This window comes from Amblyomma mixtum, chromosome 1, assembly GCF_055824585.1.
Source record: "Amblyomma mixtum isolate Tamu chromosome 1, ASM5582458v1, whole genome shotgun sequence".
Taxonomy (NCBI): Eukaryota; Metazoa; Arthropoda; class Arachnida; order Ixodida; family Ixodidae; genus Amblyomma; species Amblyomma mixtum.
In genome coordinates this window covers 220787407-220809200 of record NC_143012.1, presented here as the reverse complement: position 1 = coordinate 220809200, position 21794 = coordinate 220787407, and the positions used below count along the sequence as shown (strand labels likewise).

Here is a 21794-nt window from a genome sequence, read left to right as displayed (position 1 = left end):
AATAAAAATGAGCGACGTCGCCTGCAAGGGATCACGGGATCGATCTCGGTCCAGGCCAGTGAGGATGGAGCATCGCTGTTATCCGCTGCTAGCCATTTGAGAATGGGGCTGAGGTCATTGTACCGGGGGTGGAGGGGGGGGGGGCATTATTTTTGAACCAGAGCACTATGACGTGCACGTTTTTATTGTGTTAGCAAGAGGCTGGACACCCAATTAAAGACAACTTGTTTATCGGACTTCGTTGGAGCTGCGCGGACGTTACGGCCACGTCTTCATTTGGCCGTGTGTCTCTTTCGCCTCCCCAGTCGTTGTTCTAGCTCATTTTCTCGAGCGATGCCGAGACTTGTAGAGTTTGGAGGTTCAGAGTTCGAATGCGGGCAGGCCTCGTGATCACATGTTTTGTGCACAGGAGCGTCGAGTATTCTAGCCGCGGTTCTCTGAGTCGTATGAGATAAATGTGCAGCTGACAACTGCAAGGAATGCCTGCACGGCTTCAAGCCTGAGCATGGCTTCAAACCTGACTGCGCAAGCCTGAGCAGCCGTCAGAACCAACTGTGCCGGCTCTGTGAAAAGGGAGAGGAGAATGGAGACGACTGGCAGGACGCTGGATTCTCGAGACGATCACGTGAGCTGCGCAGGATGCCCGAGTCACTCGATGCCAGGCACATACCACTGTCCCGCGTAAACACGCGCGTTCAAACGAAACCCGTGGGAAACAGGCATCGACGATGGTGAATGTGTGTCGAGAGTGAGAGCACAACAGGGGATCGAAAGTACGGGACACGGACCTTGCACCCGCAGTGAAGAGGGCGCTGCACATAACCCTCTTAATTCGAACGTCCGGTTTATTCCATCCCACGCTTTGGCCCCGACAGCGTCACGTGTATTTAATTCGAAGTGCGCACAAGTCGAACAGATTTTCGCTGTCTTACGAGATTGAATTGGGAAAAGTCGACTTTTACAGCGAAAGCAGCATTAAGGGGTGTTTCATTGGTTTGTGGTGCAGTTGTCGTCACCATGTGTTGACCAATGATGAGTATGATTTAGGTTGGCGCATCGTCGGCCCATGAGTGGGCAATCTTGGAGTAGGGGCCTCTCGCACTGTCATTTATGGCTCTCACACATTTGACCCGGTCTTCGCATGCTTTCCAGACTGCATGTTTTCATCATTCTCACTCTCATAACCGTCTCGTTGACACACTCCTTCCTCAGATCTATCTCTTCTTATGTTTGTAAATCTTTGCTCATTCGGATATACATTCTTACATTCAGTTTCGTAAATATATGCGGCAACGCTCGCTCTTTCGGTACAGCCCGCGCCGGAGGCAAGTCAAGGGAAGGCACGGCACTGCTACGGTGTGGAATTCGTTGGTGCGTCAAAAATTCCTCTCCATGCACTTCCCAGGGCAGTTCGGAATTGAGTACTCAATGCGACGTTTCCGCAGCCCTCAGATGGATATCTCAAGTCAAAAGCCCACTATCTTTCGTCGCCCACGTCAGAGTTGTCACGTTTTTACACTCGAAAACAACCCAGAAACGCCCCTCTTTGGAACTTTGCTCTAAACGATGAAATAAACTGAATGAAGAAAAAATGGGGTTTTATTGCAGGCCAGCAAGATTTACGAGCAGGAAGTCAACTAAGTCAACTAAGGTTCAAAAACAATTTAACGACGATGTGCCGGCTCCTTTGACGAAGACAGCCAGGGAAGAGAGAGGACAATCTGGACGCTGCGTGGCGGATGGTTGGGGGGCAGCGTCATCATCGGATGGGGAGGGGACGCACTCGTTTTCCCTTTCCACTCTCTGGCGCCCCCCGCTGCCAAAGTGACACTGCCAGGACGGAGTGGCCATCCGACCCCAGCGCAGCCATCACTCGAATACGAAGGACGGCCGCCGCTGCCTTGCAACTAACGCCCGAGGGAGGGAGAGAGAGAGAGAGAGAGAGAGAGAGAGAGAGAGAGAGAGAGAGAGAGAGAAGAAGCAGACGGAACACGCTGAGGCCTTATTTCCTTCTCTCCAGCTTCTCAGTTTTCACCCTCTTGTGTCCTCTTTCCTCCTCGGGCATGTTCTCTCGCACCCAGCATCACATCATTGCCCATGAAGAAGTAGCACACGATCAGCCGGCGAAGAAATATAACGGGAGAGGAGGAGAGACGCGGTGGAAAAGTAAAAGAGCTTCAGAAAGCAGCGTTGACGCTGCTTGCATTTGTATCGCTCTCATTCCCCTCTTGTTCTTTGTCGGGAGGCATGCGTTGTCTTCTTGCCCGCGTGCTGAAGGAGGGAGGGGGAGGCGGGCAGGTGTTCGGAGCGCATCGATATTCGGCGCGCGTCGTATCCGCGCCGCCGCGTTCCTCTTCCCTCCTCCTCGCCTTCGTCTTCCAAAGAAGATGAGCGGCGCCGTAATTGCCCTCCGCGGCGCCCCGATGCAGGCCGCAGCAGCTGAACCGACGCGAGCCACGTGGAGATGGATGTCGGCCGAGAGCACTGGGTCGGAGCGAGGACCGCGTTTTGCGAAACGTTATAGCTGGAGAATTGGGGAATGGAGAAAGAATAGAGATCGATTTAGGCTCCAATAACTGACGCGTGCTGATATCTCGTTGCGCTCTGGGAAAAATCGAAATGTGATTCCTTCGTTTCGAGTCAAACCGACAGCGTGTGCGGTGATGTGTGTTTTAGTGTATATAAGGGTTGCGGATTAGTTTTGAACGTCTGGAATTATTTAAAAGGCACCGACAGCAGCGTAAGGAGGATGAAATCTAAAAAAATACTGGCAGTGGTCTAGCTCTGGTTAAACCTGGAGGATTGCGAAAGCAACGAGGAGAGAGAGAGAGGCGATGGAGAGCGCGCGGCAGCGGCGGCGGCCCCGGCGCGCTAGCTATGCGCCGCTACTGCGCATGCGCAACTGGCGAGCGCGGCGGCGGCACCTCTGAGTCACCCGCGCAGCGACGCCGGCGGCGCGCCAGCTGTGCGCCATGTGACGTCACAGCTCCTCGCGCATGCGCAGTATGGCCTTTCCTCAGCTCCGGGAAATGGCTCGTCGACTCGCGTAGTGTTGCTTTCGCAACAAAAAGCTCTGGCGATAACGCCGTGCAAAACAGAGCTGGCGCCAGTTTTGGTGCGAGGCCGAAATTCTCTGAGGCGGTCGCGCGCAGCAAGTGTTCTTGTTAGGTTAAACTAGGTTACGGTAATAAAGGTGTCAGCATGTTATACGGGCCGCGGAAGCACCTCTGCGAGCTGTACGGGCTCCGTTTGATTGACGTTATCCGCGGCTTTCGCAGCGAAGTAAGAATAGAAATGCTCTTTAAAGTCACTCTACTTCACCATACCGTCACTGCGTGTACTTTAGTTGAAGGCACGAGCTGTGGAGAAAGTTAACCCCTCATACCAACCTCAATGTTGCCAGCTTATGCGATTTCGGCGCGAGGCTACAGGACAGTGTTACGGATACTTCAGGTCACGAAACCATACCTCTTAATTTAATTTCACTTGCTTAACAACTCACACGCCGTGTAATGTTAACGGCTCCTTCCCTCTGGAAAACGTATAGCCTTCCCTGGCCCACTGCTTTATCGTTTCGCGATTAAGAAAAGACGACAACGGGCGAGCTCTATTACAGGCCATGCCTGGTCGCGCAGCCCTCCTTGTAGACCGAAGCCACTGTGGTTGACCCAGCGCACACGCCTATCCAGCGGCACGCCGAGGGACTAAAACGCGTTATTTGCGCCGCCTCAGATGGACGGACAGCGCGGCGCAAAGGACAGGCGGGGGTCGTAATAAACGCTCTCGCGGAGCTCGGCCATTCTCCGAGCAAAGAGAGAGATGGCGCGCGCGAGGATTGTCCGAATCGGGCGGCTTGCTTCGCACGACTCGAGCCGCGCGGACCCCATTTCCGGGTTGCCCGCCGTCTCACTCCGTATAAACTCTCACGCGACCCGCGCATCAGACGCAAGCGTTCGCGTCGGCGCCGCAAATCCATCAACGGGAAAAGCAGACCCACTCGCGAGAGGCGCCGGATGCCTACTATCCCCCCCCCCCCCCCCCCCGTTCCCCCTTAGTCTCGGGATGAACACGGTTTTGGACCTGAAGATGAACTCTCACAGCTGTGCATAACTTGACGGGACTTTTTTTGCCGAGTGATATTTTTCTATAGCTTTATTTTGTTTTTGTTTTTGCTTTCTACCAGCGGGACTACCAAACGCCAAGTTATGAAGTGCGCTACCACAACCAACTGATGGCTCCTATCTGACTTCCGTCATGTGCGTGTATTTGCAGTGCGCGGTTTTCTCTGCTTCTCGCCTGCCTAATAGATTACAAACTACACGCCCCTTTTCTGACACGCGCTTCTCTAATGGCTAGATGCGATGAAAGATATAGAGATAAATATGAAAAAAAAGAAAGTGGGGAGAAACGAGGGGTAGTGTGCGAACGTTGATGCTAACTGACAGCCACTTATCTTCCTTCTTTTCCTTTCATTCCTTTTCCCAACAAAAGCCATGCACACTCTGCCACTCCCCAGCCGAATTTATTGGCTTGATCAGAGCGCTTTCCACTGTGCGGCCTCTCTTATCTCTCTATCGCCGTTTTTTTTCGTTATCGCGCTCGTCAAAGGGCTTTAATCTCCCAAAACGTTCTTGCCTTGCAGGGGTGTCTTTTCTACTTGTCGTGGTTTCTCTTTTCTTGCAGGGTTGATAAATGTCACGGAATTGTTGAAAACGCGCGCCCGCCAGATAGAAAAGGCTCGGGGACGACCGAAATCACTGGGTGGATCTCTGTGTAACCCCCGTCCTCTCCGGGCTCCCTTGAATGAAGACAGATTTCTACATCCTCCCAAAATGAATAAATGAATATCAACAAAAAAAAAGAAGGGAAGAAAAAGAGGGAGAAAGGAAGAGAGAAAGAAAGAAAACGCAGGTAGATGGCAGGAGAAGAAGAAGGTTGACGTTTACGACTTCGTCCTCCGTAGGGGAGTGAGCACCTCTCCCATAGCCTCTCTCCTACTCTCTACCATTCTTCCTAACTTCTCCTACTCTACTTTTAGTCGGCACATTTCGTGTTTGTTTACTGTCGTGGTGCGTCTTCACGGATTGCCGGTTCCGGGCAAAGCGGGGCCTTCTTCCCTTTGACCGGACGGCGCGGGACAACCCATCGCCCCCATTCCGTCTCAAATCGCGACTTCATAGACGCAGCCGCGCTCTTTCTTCTCTCTGTGCCGCCAACGCCCCCTGGCCCGTACCCCCCTCCCCCCACTGCCTCCCCCCACCCCGCAAAAAGCACGGCTCCCCTAGATCGTCGGCAACACACGAAGTCAATCTTGCGATTCTAGCAAACATGAAAAGCTAAATAAAGGGGGGGGGGGGAGAGGAAGGTAGTGTGCCGAGGGGAGGGAGACGGGAGTGAGCAAAGCTGAACGAAACTGGCCGCGTCCTTTCATCCCACTTGCACGAGCAGTTTTCCCCCAACCAGCGAGCGTCGCGCCATCGCCACAGCTGAGCCTCCCGAAATTCGACACACGGGTGCGAGCTCAGCGTCAGGCATACAGAGGGCGAAGCCTCTGTGCCCAAGCATCGGAGCGCAGCTCCACAAAAATTCCGCCTGGTCCGTGCGGGGGCTGTACGCACGCGCTTTACGTGTTGCCTTACCTGCCCAGACGCACCCCCAGTTCCCGCAGAAAAGAACAAAATTTATTGTGAAAAAAAGATGAAAGAAAAGGAAAACGAAAAACAGCGCTCGGGAAGGAAGGAGCATTCGAAAACGAAAAGCATACGCTGGCCGTCAACAGAAACGTTAAAAAAGAGAGGTGGGGTGCAGTTCGCAAACTCGGGGTCGGGTAGCGCAGAGGGAGAAGGAGCGGTTTGTGCAGGACTGAGGATGCCGAAGGAACCCCGGTGTAAAACGGCTACGACGGCGGTAGCGAAACCTTCGTTTTGCTTGCGTCTCACGCCAGCTCGCGCAAAAATAGGAGGAGAGGTGACCGAGGAGGAGCGCCGCAGGGAGGGCGTGCACGCGCCACAAAGGACGGCTGCAGCATTGAAAATTAGAACCTTCACATTCCCCGCCCCCCTCCGACTTACGCCAGAGCATGCCCCCCCCCCCCACCCCTCCCCCCTTCCCGTCTTTCTACCGCTCCTATCGCTACTGCCGTTCCTGCGCTCCGTTTTCTTGGCGCACTCTTGTGTGAACTTGCGTTTTTCAGCGTTTCTACTTCCGCGGTGGTGAAGAAACCCGGAGTCCCCTCCGCCGCCCCTTCGAAAACGAAACAGCCGAGGCAGCGAGCGCAGTCGGAGAGGAACCAGACGCGACAGCGGGTGAAAAGGCGTCGGAGAACGGAACAGAAATGTAAAGATCAGAGGCGGCGGGCGACACAGAACGCCTCCGCCCCTTTCCCGCATTCTCCTCCTCCTCCTCAACACCCGGCAAACAAAACTAGGGGGCATGCAAAGCGCGGAAAAGTGAAGCAATCACAGAAAGCCGCTAGGAGAAGAGGTCGAGGGGGAGGCTGGCCTGCCGAAGATGGATTCCGACACCTGGGAACGAGGGAAGGACCTGCGAGAGAGGAGGCGGAGAAGGGGCCGAAGGTACAGGGGAGAGCGGCGCCGTGAAAAATAAAACGACTACAACAAAGGGGAGAAAGAATAGGTGCGCCCAGGGCAGGAACTACGGTGGGCACGGCTGCAGATGCAACGGAGGATGCGGCGGCGCCGTCGAAGGAAAGAAAAAGATAGAAAGACCAGAGCAAGAGCGAAGGAAAGAAGACGCGATGGGCCTGGAAATCGCGTGGCCTCGCCTGCTCGGGGGATGCGCTCGTTCCGTTGGGGGAAGCCACACGGGGCGCACTGCATCCGATGGAAATATATATAGGACCGGGCGTAAGTGCGCCCGTTCCGGCGGCGCGAGCGAAAAACAAGAGCGGAGCTCCCCAATCAAAATCGCTCCCCGATCGAACAACAGCGCAAGGCCAAACACAGCGACCGCGCCGATCATCTACTGCGGAGTGCGGCGGGAAACAATGCCCGAGCGAGCGAGCGAGACGCATCGGACAGAGATAACTAGCCCAGGCCCCGCACCTCCTCTGCCGCTACTACTGGAGCAGCGTGAAGTTCGGAGAGATAGAGCGATATGTGGAGCCATCCGGCGCTCGCCGTGATAAGACAAAAGCCCGGAAAAGAAAAGATCGCGAAGCAGCGCACACGTGCGCGGAGGAGCTCCAAGAGAGACTGCAGTGAGGAGGCAGGGAGTGTTCGTAGTGTTCAAAGGTGAACAGGAGAGAGAGAAAGGAAGATGAAAGAGGGACTGGCTTGTGTCCCGCCCTCGCCTGTTTATTTCCTCCTCTCTTTCTGCGTCCGCACAACCGCGCCCGTTGTTTGGCTTCTCTTTTTTCTGCTCGGTGCATCGCTTCGTGCGGGCAGGTGGTAGGAAAAGAATTCCAGCGGCTGCGCACACACACGCACGCACGCTCTACGGAGCTGGCGGAGAGAGAGCGAAGAAAGAGAAAGAGCGCTGATGGGGGAGAGGCGAAAGAAGCGCTCGGCTTCTGCCGCCGCTGCCGGCTTGCTGAGCGCGCGCGACAAGCCAGATTGCCCCCCTGAGAAAGAGGAGAGAGAGAGAGATTAGAGCGAGAGAAAGAGGAGAGAGCGCGAAAATGCCGGGCACGCCGTCGCCGTTGAAGCCTCTCTTCTCCCCTTCCCGCTGGGAGGAGAGAGCGCTTCTCTTTTTTTTTATCCCCCCCAACTCTGCGGTGGCGAGCACGCACACAGTCAACAACACCAGAACAGTCGCGCGGTGTGCGAGGTGATGGCCGGACCTGTGCGCGCATGCATTGAGTCAGTTGCGGCAGCCGCGCGGCGGAGCGTCAACACGCGCACGACTACGACGACGACCCCGTCGCCACTCGGCTGCTGAACCGGCGCCTAGCGCTAGCGTGCGCGCGCGTGTTCTCGCGGCGATTCCGACTTTTCCGGCGCGGAAGTCAGTCGCCGCGCCGGTCGTATTCGGCGTCGTGGTTTCATCCGTTGGTGCTGCCCCGTGGAAGTGTTTCGTATTTGAAACGGTGTTGCCCGTGGGAGTGCGTCAAGTAATCGGTGTCTGTTTGTTACCGTCGTCGATGGAGTGAAGAGGCTTCGATTGCTGCCACCCACGTAAAGCCATGCCGAGGGACAGGACCGACGAGAAGCGGACCATGGCGAAGATGTGCGATTGGATGTACGTCGCCGACCCGAGGTTCATGAGTCGCGGAGGGCCGACCACTGTTCGCCTGGATATCATGGTGAGTGCGCCGGATTCCACCTGCGGATTCGGAAACTGTCTGGCTCGTTTGGCTTGTCGTCACACGCCGGGTGACTGCTGTCACATGGTGAATCACGGATTTATTACCCGATGTCTCCTTATAGACCGGAGTACTGCTAGAAGTTGCAGCAGAGCAGCACGTTCCCTTTTGTCATCAGCATTGTGGTCGCTTTTGAATCTAGTTCACTTGTCGCACTCCCAGATACGACTCGTTTCTAGCGTCCATGTTTTGCGCTGTTATCCTGTTAGTGTACTAGTGTTTGAAGGCCTATCTATATTCATTGCTCACTTTCAGTATATTGGTCCGTATGTCTTCGACGCAGGACAGCCGGCTACAATACGTGTCTGCGCAGAGACGCGAGGTGGACATGTCATTAATTGATATGATTTGGGCATATCCGGTCAAACTGAATGCCACTCTTTTCTTGTGCTAACTTTCCCCTGCGTCAGTTTCTCTTTAACATAGGTCCGAAGAAATGTGAATAACAACATACTTTAATTTTGTCTACAATGTGCATGTCACACAGCAGCTTGTTGACTTACGCTTTGCTATGTGTCCACTTTAAAACAGCTACGACACCGCCGCCCATTACAAAACGATCGTCGTGCTCGCGCCACGGCGGATTCCGTCATCATTTCATTTCTCTCACAAAGACGGGGAAAACAAAAAAAGCTGCTTTTCCATCTGCACAAATGGCTGGTGGTCACGTGCATGAGTTGGCCGAACTGGCAAATTAGCATGCGGGAACAGCGCTGATCCGTCTTCTCGGCACCCTGGAAAGAAAGTGGAGAAACGTAATAGCCTCTCCACGGAACCTCGTCTACCTCTAAATAAGCACGGCTGGTAACCCAGGCTGCACGCGCGGTCTCGTCTTGCGAGCCTATCTCCTGCCTCTAAATGTCTCACCTTGTAAGAAAAGATTCTAACCTGGAGCACTGACCTGCGAAGCGGCCTGCGTCCTGGACAACTATCAGCGCCTATCATTGACTCTTGCATCGAGTGGCATCTAAACAGGCTCTGCTGCTAGATGCGCGGGCGAACGATCAGGGCGATGGGCAATTGAAGCGGGCGCGATGGGGGTCGCGACCCTTTCGCCACCGGCTCGTTCGGTTCGGCGATTAATGCAAACGTGCTGGTCGTAAGCGCGATGGAGAGAGGCACGCGGTATGGCTTTCAGCGTTTCACTGCCGATCGGATGGAGGCGGGGGGGATATGCGGCTCATCGACACCTCAGCATCGACGCCGGGCCGACCGCTTGTTGCGGTGGCGGCCGCTAGATGCCCGTCTCTCCACGGCGTTCGGAAGATATGCCGGAGAATCGTGACGAGCGCTTTTGATGAGTGCCCTCCGTCGATGGCGCGGTTAACCCCCTCGGCTTCGCATTATTGGAGGCGCGTCTCCGCCCGGGAAGCAGCAGCAACAACAACAAACAACGCATTCACACGCTCGCAAGGGAGGGAGGGGGCTGGTGTTTGTTAGGTAGGGGCAGGCTGTTTGTAGTGTGTCCTCCACGCGGGTGATTCGCACAATGGAGCTCGTCGTTGACAATTGCCCGGGCTTCCCCGCCGTGCATTATTCGAGCGGTACGCTGATATTGTTGTGTGGGCCCGTGGGTCACAGCTAGCTTTTCTCTCGCGAGACACGGTGTCATTTATTAAGTACGCTATCTGCCGAGCCCATCCAGTGCAGGGGGAAGGATGATTGGCTTTGCTTTCTCTTTCCAGTGGCCGTATTTGTGGTTTGTGCTAACGGAAGACCAGCGGTCAGAAACTCACTCTCAATGCGTGCAGCTCTGTGTAGTCTCCGCGTCTCTAAAATGAGGTGATGCCATTGTGGTGCCGCTTTGGTGACAGCTGTCGTGGCTTTCGGCTGTTCGAAGTGAAATAGGATCGCTGTTTGTGAGAAGTTCTCCGAGAGCGTATCGTAGCGTTTGGTTTTCACAACTGTTGCGTGCAGGAATAAACTCTTCGTTCAACAATAATGACCGTGTTTTAGTACCATGTACACGTGCATACCGGTAATTAGATACAAGCACGATATAGCCGTTTTCACAATAAATATAACCATATCTGTAATGACGAAAGATATGAACAATACGTAGGAGCCCATCAGTAGCACCATTGGCCCGCTTTTTTTTCTTCTTTTGTCTTCCGTTAGGTTTGCATTATACACCAGAGGGCGCTGAAGCTATAGGAAGTGGCGTGTTTAGCTTCGATTCTGCCATTTTTTTTCTTTTTAGGTTGTATGCAACGCATGCATATTTGCTGCGCAAGTGCGCGATAGGCTTGGTTTGGACCGAAAGAGATACTGATGGTTCTAGCGACGCAAAGAATAAAAAGGCCTCTATCTCAGAAAAAAACGCGCCAGAAAGGAGGAAAGTATGCACACACACCCGTCGCAGCCGTTCACTCTTCCGTTAACGTCATTTTTCCCCGTCGTCCTCCGGCAGCTGCTACCGGTGACTCTTTGTCGCAGATGTGTTTGTCGGGCGCGCTCTCTTTTTGCCATCCCGCGTCATCAGAAATTAATCGATTCGCCTATGCAGAAGCGGAAAAAATTAGTCCGTTAGGCGTTACTATCCTGCCGCTTCCTCGGAAGCTATGCTTCATGACGGTAGCCCACAGATAGATGACTGCGGCGCAGAAAACAGGACGATTTAAGAAGCAGACAGTATCATGTTCTAGCGTGCCCGAGAGAGGAATCGTCTGCATGCAAACGTTAGACCGGACGTCCGAGGCTGGTTCGTGTATGATATGTCTGAACCTGTCGATCTGCTCAGGCATGTAGGGGCTGGAAAGGGCTTCTATTCTGTTTTTTTTTTTTATTCCGTAATGGATCTTCGGCGCAGATATGTCTTTTTCACGTGATAGTTACTCTACGCTGGTGAAGAAAGAACCTAAATGAAAACTCTACTAAGCCAATTCCTTGCCCATTAAGGAAAGCACAAGCTCGGCATTGACGGCGACAGTGGCACGGCATATTAGTACTCGTCGATCGAATTGTTTCGGCGTACGGCGAGATTTGAATGCGCCGCTGTACATTACCCGTCGGTCAGTGGTTATCGAGACGATCGAAACAATGGCGGCAAGCATCCGGGTTAAAAATAGTCGCACCGCAGGCGCGCTCTGAAGTAAAACATGCTTGAGGCGTGGTGCGCTCCTGCATATATAGTTCTGCAGTTTACATTTTACTTGTCGCAATACTGCATTATTACGGAGTCAATATCGGTCACTATGGTGAAGGAGCATTAAAAGTACACCCCAACATGCAAGTTGAAAGAAAACCCAGAACTAGACGCGACAACAAACACGACGGAGGACTGGGAGCTCCCAGTCCTAGGCGACGCTCCAGCTCCGACCCTGAGATCCAGCTATGGCTGATGTGTATAAGGCCAGGACAGCATACGACGTATTCCTGCGTGGACTAAGGAACCGACCACTCATCCTTACCAAAATCCTGAATAAACATTTTCAATCAATCAATCAATCAAATCGCTCCGGTTGAACACACACTTTCAAGTTCAGCGAATTGCGGTACTAATCGTATCGTGTTGAAGTTGGAAGCGTCATTTTTCGAATCGGGGAGGTAGCGACGTTTATTCCGGACCACACAGGTCCGGTGTACGGGACCTATTTCACTATCATTGTTCTGAAGGGTGCAGGTATATTCAGCATGTTACGCATGGTGGTATACGTACAGCGATTCGAAGCTCGCCTGGGAAGCCGAGACCTTGATCTTGCGTCGAGATATGAGCAGAAAAAGCACCGGCCATTATTGCATCGTCTGCCTCGGTCCGTGACCTACTCCGAGCGACTTCGAACTGGAACACGCGAAACGCTGCCACACCTCGTTGAACCTGCGTTCGTCACGGAGCGAGCCCCTTTCATTACACCACTCGCGAGGCACCCACTATAGGCCCTGCGTTTCGAAAAACGGCAACCCGATAGGGCCCCAATTTTCAGAACTCTGCTAACTGTTGCGTCATCTGTGGGTGGTTGTACGAACTGCTAAACTGCTTTTGCCACCGTCACATGCGCCTTTTGCGCTACCCTTGCCTGGCAATAGGTGCCGATTACGTACTTTAGCCTCGTACAAAAAAAAAAAAAAAAGTTATACGCTACCCACATTTTGAAGCCGAGGTCCTGTTTTGCAGATGTCATATAGAGAGCTGCAAACACATTCAATGCGTAATATATGTAGGTACTATTTTGGGATTTTCACAAACTTCGCACACCTCTCCCGTGACGTCAGAGTACATGCCAGTCCGAAATGATAAAAGTAGCGAACGAAGTCAGGAAGCGCTGTGCGTGCAGGTTACTGCTCCTTCACTGCATGCAGTTGTATACATTGTAAAGATCGTAATACACGGGCCTGGAAAGAATTACTACCAGACGTGGGTCGTCGTTAAGCAAGGTACGGCGAAGGCTAAGCAGCGGCGGATGCAGCCAGCACACATATGTCTCCAGGGTGGCTGAGAGTACCTGCTTTCTACTCGGCGACCTTTGCCCCAAGCCTGCCGTCATGGACCACACAGGGGACCCAGGTGACAGCTGATTCCATTTACCGAGCCCTTCCCGGTCGGAGTACAGAACCATAAAGAAGGGGTTGAAGTTTTAGCAAAAACAGACCGCCTTTCCGAAGTCTCTTCAAGTGTCGCCGCCGCCGCCGCGGGGAGACGACGTTATCTTCCCCAATTGCTGTGAGCGTGCCGGGGGAACAAAGGGCTTCGTTTGCTGTGGCTCTTTGGCGTGCCAAGCACCGCGACGAGCTGGCGGGCATCGTTCGAACATCTCCCAGGACAAGGGACCACTTTCCGGCCTTTTAGTGACCTCTTAGTTCCGGCCTCGAGCGGCGAGTGTCATTTAATGAACAACAGATGTCGGTGACCCGCGGAACCTTCGGCTGGCCAGAAACCATCACCTACCGCAGTCGACGCTTCCTCGACGGCAACCTTCTTTCCCTCAAATTCAACATGTGACGGGGGCGTGACCCTAAGGGCGGTGTTGTGTTTGTGCGCACAAGTGAAAGCTCTAGGCCCCTCCCACTCCGGCGTGGGCGTCCTCAACCTAGGGAATTTGGGGAACCAGAAGTGTATAAAAGTCGACAACGAATGCGTGCGGCATAATCGTCTCTCACTTCTCTTCACTCTTCCTGTAAAAAAAATGTAAATAAACCTCCTCTCGCCACCCTTCGAGCCTCTTCGCCCAGCAGCACTCCTGTCCTGAACCCTCGACTTCAACAACATACATGCCTGACATCCTGCGCACGGTTCGGCGAATCCCGCACTAATTACTCCGCCCGCGCACAGCTTCGGATTCGCGTGTTACGTCCGGTGTTCTTCGAGGGTATGTATACGCCGTGTGCCACGCAAACCAGGCACGCATGAACCGTCTCATTATGCAACGCGGCCGAACAATGTCGCCGCTCTCATTGGAACGGGGGCCACCGTATAGCACAGAGGGTGGATGTGCATGGGGGCGGATTCGCGACGGTGGGATGCTGTTTCGGCTGGCTGCGTATCAGGAGCGACCACAGGCTGTGCGGGGCGCGACCTTCGCCAAGCTGACGTAAAAAGAAGAAAATAATAACGAAAGCCTGGGAGGGCTGACGACAACCGAGCCGTACCTATTCTCATCGCGGAGTGATGTATGGCGACCGAAATATGCCATATTGTATGCCCATTTGCATACTCCTCGTTTTGGGGCCCACGTTGTTGGATCCCCCGAGCCTGCATAACTCGGCGGGAAGAGGAGACGGGAGAAAACCCGATACCAGAACGGTTACGGTTAAGCGCGGACTGCGGCGTCGCATTTTCTGCCAGTCACGCGGGTCGAAAGCTTGCGGTATACGACCGCAGGCACTGGAGGCTGCGGCAATTCTGTGCTTGCCAAAGGGCATTTTCGCTGAATGCAATCGAGGGGCTGTGGGGAGGTTGGGGGATGGGTGATTGATACCCCTGTGACGATGCGTTCAAATGAATGGAGCAGAGCAAACTCAGCCGCCCTGCGACATCAGGATTTCCGGCGTAGCCGTTGCTCTTTGCCGAGCGCCATTTACTAGCTGAGCTCCCTGCTGGAGCTGTTCATGCAAGCCTCCCTCCCACCACCAGGCAGGGGGGCTGTTGGCTTTGGCGCGACCTCCATGAAACCGCAGCGTCGGTGGCCGAATGGTCACGTGACCTTAAACGGAGGACGACGGAGGCAGCGCCGACGCCGCCCTCTTCGTGTCCCTTCCGACACGCAGCGTCCATCGTCCGCTGATAACCAAGTTTTGGACTCGGGCTTTTCATCTGGGCATCCTGCTTACGAAACGCTGCAACGCAGTGAAAAAAGTTTCCCGAATAAACGGCATTGAGTGCAGGAGATTTTTCGGCAGTATTATAGAATAAGGTCCCGTTAAGGGAAACAGTTCACTGCACCTTCTAAGGCAAACGCTAAGACGAAACTTGAAGGGCTTCCTTTGACGATCGAGTGGCGGTTTTTGACAACACCGAAGCGCAGATGGTCCCGCCCTCGAACTTGCTATTCTTTGCTTTTGCATACATACACAAGATGCCAGTGCACATATATGGCTTACTTCTGTATGCTACGCACGACTGCCAGAGTCATCGATTCAGCGTTCCGCGCTCTCGAAAGGCCGCTGAAATCGCTGAGTATACAGAGTCAATTCTTCGGTGACTCCGCCGACATATACCTTACGCTCAAGATCGTATTTGAGAGACACGCGGAGTCAGCGGTGACTACGCTTGTATCTGTATGCAAAGCGGGGCTTCGCCGACACGCCGAGAATCGTACTGCGTGTATACTTACTGCTCGCAGCGACGACAAAAGCGAACACACGCGGGCCCGACGGGAGATACGCTTTCCGCACAGGAAAGAAATAGCCCGCGTGTGTCGTGGATCAACGGAGACAGAGCGGCACACCGCTGACGACACGACGCGCACTTGCTATATACGCGCGCTCTCCGATCCAACATCTCTATTCCATTCTCGACCGTGTTTTGTTTTCTCTCCGCTTCCTGCATCGTTTTCTTGTTGTTTTCAGTCTTTTAGAGACATCTTTATACCCCTTTGCATTTCGAACCTGCCGCGCCTCTTTCCTGCATCACATCATTCTGAGCGCGCTCGCGCCCATATATATATAGGGGACCTGCGTGCTGTGCGCACGCAGCGCCCCCTGCGGCTTGGTCACATTGGCTGTTTTATGTAAATCCTCGATAGAAAGGGAGCGGGGCGAGCGCCGGCAGCAGAACGTGATCAAAGAGAGCGCGCGCGGTGCCGGGCGAATATGTCACCCTGCCGGCAGCAGCCTGGTGCGGCCCGTTTCATGTTCCATGCCCGGCTTGCATCCATCTCTCCAGTGGTCGCCGCTTCCCTGCCGTACTCCCTCCAACACTGGCGTTGTTTCTGTAGCGCGGCCGAAGATTCGTCTTCGAGCTTCTTCCTCTGGAACTCTCTCTCCTTCCAGCTGCGGTGCATAATATGCGGCGTGCCGTACTGCCGGGACACATGCAAGCGTCCGCGGATCGCGCTGACGGGAAGAAAGTGATGTATGCGTGTTATGCGGTGGCGCAGCCTCTTTACGCGGGCGACGATGTGTGGCGCAACGACGTAGTGTTATGCGGACGGCGCGCGGCGCCGACATCGTAAAGCGTGGTGCTGCTGCTGCTGCAGGGCCACCTCCGGTTCCCTCCCATGACCCGCACTATACATCCCTCGCCTGCTGAGACGCGGCAAAGGAGAGAGAACGACCCGAGGTGGGAGCAGGGCTGTCGAGTCGTGCTGAACGCTGCAGGTTACTCACTCACTCCTGAATTTCAAAAGCGTCGCGTGGGAGTCCCGGAAAATGTGTCGCATTTCTGATCGGAACATGTCTCCTTTAGCCTTAGACGCTTGGAAGGAAAAAAAAAGAACTTTTGGTAAGAGAAGTTTGGTCGAGCTGCATCGCTAAAGGCAACTGTTCAGAGCGTGAGTCTTGCCGCCTTCTTATTTATACAGCCCGTTTTTTTTTTTTGTTCAAGTTCAAGTGCGAGGCCTGTTGCAATAGTTCTTTGAGCATCAGGAGAAGAAGATTTATGTGCTCACTGAACGAGCATAGTGACGCGCTTGCATTCACTCGCACGCGCTCTCAGGAAAAAAGAAAACGAAAAGAAAGTGATCTTCGAACATCGGATCACTCTGGCTTATACGTCAAGATGCTACACACTGAAAGCTTATCATAAGGCTCCTGCACTCGTCGCGCCGTGATGCGAAAAATTCCGCCCAACTCTGTGCACACTTAGTTTGTCAGCCGAGCTTCTAGCACTGCTTCTTTACGGCGCTCTTCAGAGAGCACGGCGTCAAATTGGAGGCCACAGCGACAGGGGCCGTCCCTCGGCATCTCAGCTGACACACCCGGGCGGCGCCGACGCTTAATACTGCTCCGTCTTTTTTTTTTTCCCCTCTTTATTTTGCTCGCCAATCTGGGCGCGAGGTCCTCGTCGGGCCGTGACGAGATACTCAGCCGAGAGTGTCCTCTTCATTCGAGACACACTCTCCCTTTACAGCTGCAGAGAAGAGAGAAGCTGCTCGGAGATCATCCGAGCCGAGAGAAGCCGAAACGACACCCTGTCCCGCAGTTAAGATATCGCGATCGATCTTTTCCCCTCCGCCGACTGCCACGGCATCACGCCGCTTCTGAGCAGCACACACCCAATTCCTCGCCGGCCGGTCGGCTACTTTGTTTTGCGCGCTCTTTCGTTTTGTCATTCCGCGCAGATTTCTCGCAGTCGCCGCTGCTTCGGCAGAGACAGCTTAATAGGGCCGCCAACGAGGAAAGAAAGAGAAATAAACCAAGAAACAAAAACAACGGGCAGCGACAAAAACAAAAGAAAAAACCGGCTCCTCCCCGCTTCCGTTTTAGAGCCGGCTGGATGCTCTCGCGGTATCTCTCCTCGGCCAGCTACAGCACCGTCGTCTTCTTCCACTTTTCTTTTATCGCTTGCTTTCCCCCTCCTCCCCCCTTCTGGGCTGGGCGGCGCCGGCGAAGAGCTAGCTCGCGCGCTTGCTTCCCTCCCCCTCGTCCGCCCTCTCGAGCTGTGGGGCAATCGTTGGCACCCCCCGCACGCCGACCCCTCCCAGGGCGATCCGAGGTCCTGGTGCCTTCTTCTTCCCAGAGGTCCGCGGCGGTCATGCCTGCCCAGCCCAAGTTCGCATCTCTTCTGAGCGGCTTATCCGTTCCTTCCCCCCCTTCCACTCCCCTTTAGAGAGATTCACTACGCGAATCAGACTCCCCGCCGCTTTGTGTCTACGAATGTTACATTTCAAGAAAGTGACGGGCCGGTACCGGGCAAGCACAGTGTAGGTGAAGTGTATACAGCACCGGAGAGCTCTTCTGTAGGCATACTCGGTCGATACTAGTGTATAAAGCCCGCTTTCTTCGGCTTGGAGTCAGCTAGCCGCTCGGTGCTGGGCTCCGTGGCAGATCCATATTCATAAGAGGGAGCAGTCCCGAACGGACGACAGCGGCTTAGCGGCGGGAGTGGGCGCCAGCTCGTCCGTAGTCGAACGGTTTGAACTTTGTAGGCTTCTGCGGCAGGAAATGTTTTAGATCGATCGATAGATCAACGATCCTGCGGGAACTCGTCGTCAGAGTATACGGGGCGTGCGGCAACGTTCGGCTGGACAGTGCAAATAGACAAGCACACACAACGGCGGGACTCGTTCTGCGAGGATCATCGCACAAGCTTAAGGCTCATTCACACTTGCGAGTCGCAAAGGGCGTGCGACTCGCAGTCGCTTGCGACCAAGCAGCAGCTCGACAGCACCGTTGTTCACACTTGCAAGCGCGACCAGCGGGTCGCCTTCTCGTTAGATTCTCGTTTGAAGCGAAAACTCTCGGGAATGACGTTGTTCGCGCGCTTTCGAGAGTTTCGTCTGCTGTGGCCGCGCCTCCTGTACTCGCGCTCGATAGTCTAAACTGCTATTCGCAATGTAATACAACTACCCGAGCGAAGATTAGGTTGTCGTGACGGTTTTGATGTGCACCGAGGTCGTACAAGCGTCACGATGACAGAGGCGCGCTTCTCTGTAGGGCCGGCCTACCAGCCTGCAGTATGCCGGCCGCCGCGGCGTCACAAAAATGCGCCAATATTGCTTGTTCGCGTTCATTATCAAGCCCTTGGGTACAGGAATGTAAGAAATGAATCATTTTTGAAGATCGCTGGCCAGTACCGAGTTGCTGGTAGAAGGGATAACAGTGACAAAAGCAAATTTCTTCCCAGAGCCGCTTTGCTGCTGCTGCTCCATGCGGCTCGACTGTTGTCTGCTAGCTCCGCTGCTGAAGGCGTCGCGGAAGTCGAGCATGTCTTGATATTATTATGATACAAGGTCCACAATAAAGTGGTGACGAAAGCAGCATCTTAATTACTAGCGCTGGCCAGGATCCGAAGCGCCCTCAGTTGCGACATCGATATGAAACCGGCTAGGCTTAGCGACGACTACGGCAGCCCGCTGGGAGCAGCGCAGGTCGTCGCCCGGCGCGCCCGCGAGCGGTGTCGTTGCCGGAAGCTTGGCTCGCTCGCTGATTGGTTCAGAGGTTTGCGACTCGCAGTCGCGAGGCTGAAAAATCGAGCACCGAGCGACTGGCCCGCGACTGTCGCTTTTCGACCACGGCGACCGTTTGCGACTGTCGCTTTTCGACTAAAACAGTCGCGCGACCTCTGCGACTCGCAAGTGTGAACGGGCCTTTATGCTGTCGATGAAGACTTGCCAGTGTTGTCGTGGATCAGTGAGATAGAGTATTCCCAAGGCAGCACTCATAGGTCATCGAGCCAGCAAGAACTAGCCCACATGCAGATAGAGAAACGTTTTATCTTGCATAAGTTTCCTAGTTCTCCGCAGTTGTATTTTTAGAACTCCTTCGTCGCACAAGTGACGTCTCTCCTTCGTTCTCTGGAATTACGCATGAAAAGGAAACCTCGAGACGGGAAACTGTGTGTTCAAATTCTGATCCGATAACTAGAGCGTTCTTTGTCAGAAAAACAGCTCGAATTCGGGAAACTCCTAGAAGCGCTAGCACCATTTACAGTCGAGTCGGACTGGATTTCAACTCTGCACAGCATGCATCTCGCATTCGAAACACGATGGGGGGCCCGAACTTGATAGCTTCTGGACATTACTCGCAGATCCACGTGGGGAGGACGACCTTTTCTGAGGATGCAAAAATAAAGAAACATGCTGCCCACACTTGCAGGGCCATTAAAGCGTCGTCTCAGAGCAGCAAATAAATTCGGGCAGTCCAGTATGCCTCGACCATTGTAGATGGCCTCCCGGCAACAATGCGGTAAGAGAGAACGAAGAAAAGAGATAGAAGAAGGCATGAAAACCCCAGGGCACCGAAGGCATGCAAACGGAGAGTGAGAAGGAGAAGATAGCCCATGCATGGGGAGTACGGGGGGAGGGGAGGAGGGGTAGTGTAACGCGAGCCGAAGAATCACCGATTTCGTCGAAGCCGCTTCGTCCCACGTTGCCCCCTCCCGCGACTAGTAGGGGGTCCCGCAGTTGGGCGGGCTGGCTGGGGCAGGCCGGGAGGGAGTGAAAGTGGGGGGGGAGGGGGGTCTAAGGGGGACCTTGCACCACCGCCGTCGTTCACAGCAAAGCGGGAGCGTCCCGGCGTCTGGCCCTCCCGGCGCGTCACCGGCGGCCATTAGTGCCCGAGTGGGGGGGGGGGGTTGCCACACATGACCGAACCCGGGCCGCCGCCGCTTCCACTTCGAGAAAAGGACCTGCAGCGGCGGCAACAACCGTGGCGGTGGCATAGTGGCGGCCATTATTTCCTGCCTTATGAATTTCTAATCAGCTCCGCGGTCGGCCCAGGGGTCGCTGCGCTCGGTATACCGGAGACCGTCCGTCCGGGCGGCGCGGACAACGGTGTGGCGAGGGCGTCTGCAGCAACAGGCGTCCGACAACTCCCCTCAAATTTTTCCCTTCGGACTTTATTTACCTGTTTGCTTTCTTCTCCTTGTGTTGTTGAACGTACAGGATGAAAAGAACGTTCGAATGGTATCAGACAACGAACATAATAAAAAAGGAAAGAATAGAGTGAGAAGTGGGGAAGAAAGGAGCTGAGTGGCGGACCGCTTTATTCCGTAGATAGGAATACTAGCGCTTCCGTTTTTCCGTTCCGCGGTCGAGACCCGGATCGGAGGCGTGCCTCCCGAGCACGTGCTGCTTTGCATTTGTGAGAGCCTCGGCTGCGCTCCGCGCTTGTCATCTGCCGTGTCGGGCCGCTGTTGCGGCCGAACCGCGATTCTTCCAAAGGGCGCGCGAGCGTGCTGTTGCGAGCGAAGAAAGCACTCGGCGATGGCGATGCATGGAGGAGGCGTGCGAACGGATCGGCGAAAATTTCGAGAGGGGCCGCGCGACGCGAGCTTATTGAAATGCTAAAAAGGCGACAAGAGGATCCGATGGTGCGCCACCAAGTATATAGACTTGCTCGAAACGATAGCGGAACCCTCATACGTATGTATTCGTCGGCGTGCATTTCCATATGGACACTGCAGAGTAGCCAGCTTGCAGGGTGAAAAAAGGGCTGAATGAGAGCGCCCTCTGGATGGGGGCTCGTTGTTATTCCGAGTGTGTACGGATGTGCGTGGGATCCACGCCGGATGACGACGGAAGCGTTTCGGCGCCGAGAGTACTTAAATATGAACTCAGGGGTAAGGACGTTTCTGCTAAAAGTCCACGCCGATCAGCTGCTCCACGTTCAGTGTGACCTTCTCATATCTGCCCTTATATACGCTATCTCTTCGCCGTGCTCAGGTGTTTCGTTGTATGTGTGGTTTTCCCAGTGAATATATGCCACCACTAAAAAGCAGTACTGGGTGCAATAAGCAAAGCGCTGGGTAAAAAAAAAAAACGGAAGGTAAACCTCGGTGATGTACATCTTACTATTCCGCCGCTATACACGCGGTCCAGAGAGCTTCCATATACTTTTCTGCATGCGCTGATGACGACGAAAACATCACGTGAATACGCGTTGCTCTGTCCCATGAGCATATGTATATACCTTGACCTTTAGAGAATAATAATAATAATAAAAACTTACCCTCATCGCGTGATCTGACATGGCACACATACCACCACCGCGGAGTCATCTTGATTGCTAATTGCAGTTGGCCTCTTCTCCGCTTTCTCGTATCGGCAGCCCAGCCTCGCGCAGGATACCCTCGTTCACCGCATAACTATAGACACTGCTTCCGTGAGCATATACATAAGCAGCGTGACCTCCTCCGTATATAGTCGGCCTCTTTTATTTCTTTCTCGAATGCCATGCTTTTCGTTGTGTTTCCCATCCCGCACAGTTTCTCCAGATTGGGGAGGGGGATTAGCATTCTGGCTTTCTTCTTACACACGCAGGGTGTATACGTACGCAATCCCAAGCCTGCGCCCCCTTCCGTGCGTCCCGTCAATCTCGCTGCACGCCACTCCATATAATCCGCGTTGCGCCTGAATGCAGCAGCGTCAGGCTT

The 21794-nt window shown here is 54.2% G+C and overlaps 1 protein-coding gene across 3 annotated transcripts in view; it reads left to right on the top strand.

The window, feature by feature from the left end:
- LOC149370972 (uncharacterized) overlaps positions 1-21794 on the top strand; it is a 422419-nt gene that overhangs the window by 277696 nt on the left and 122929 nt on the right. Inside the window, exon 1 of one of the 3 annotated variants that reach the window (XM_089564109.1) lies at positions 7740-8263. The exons of 1 other annotated variant lie outside the window; for it this stretch is intronic. In XM_089564109.1, coding sequence (XP_089420235.1) covers positions 8144-8263 — 120 coding nt within the window. In that variant the 5' untranslated portion in view covers positions 7740-8143. Of the gene's footprint in view, positions 1-7739; positions 8264-21794 lie in introns of those variants that run through there. One more of the 3 variants, XM_089564104.1, reaches the window with a different exon arrangement.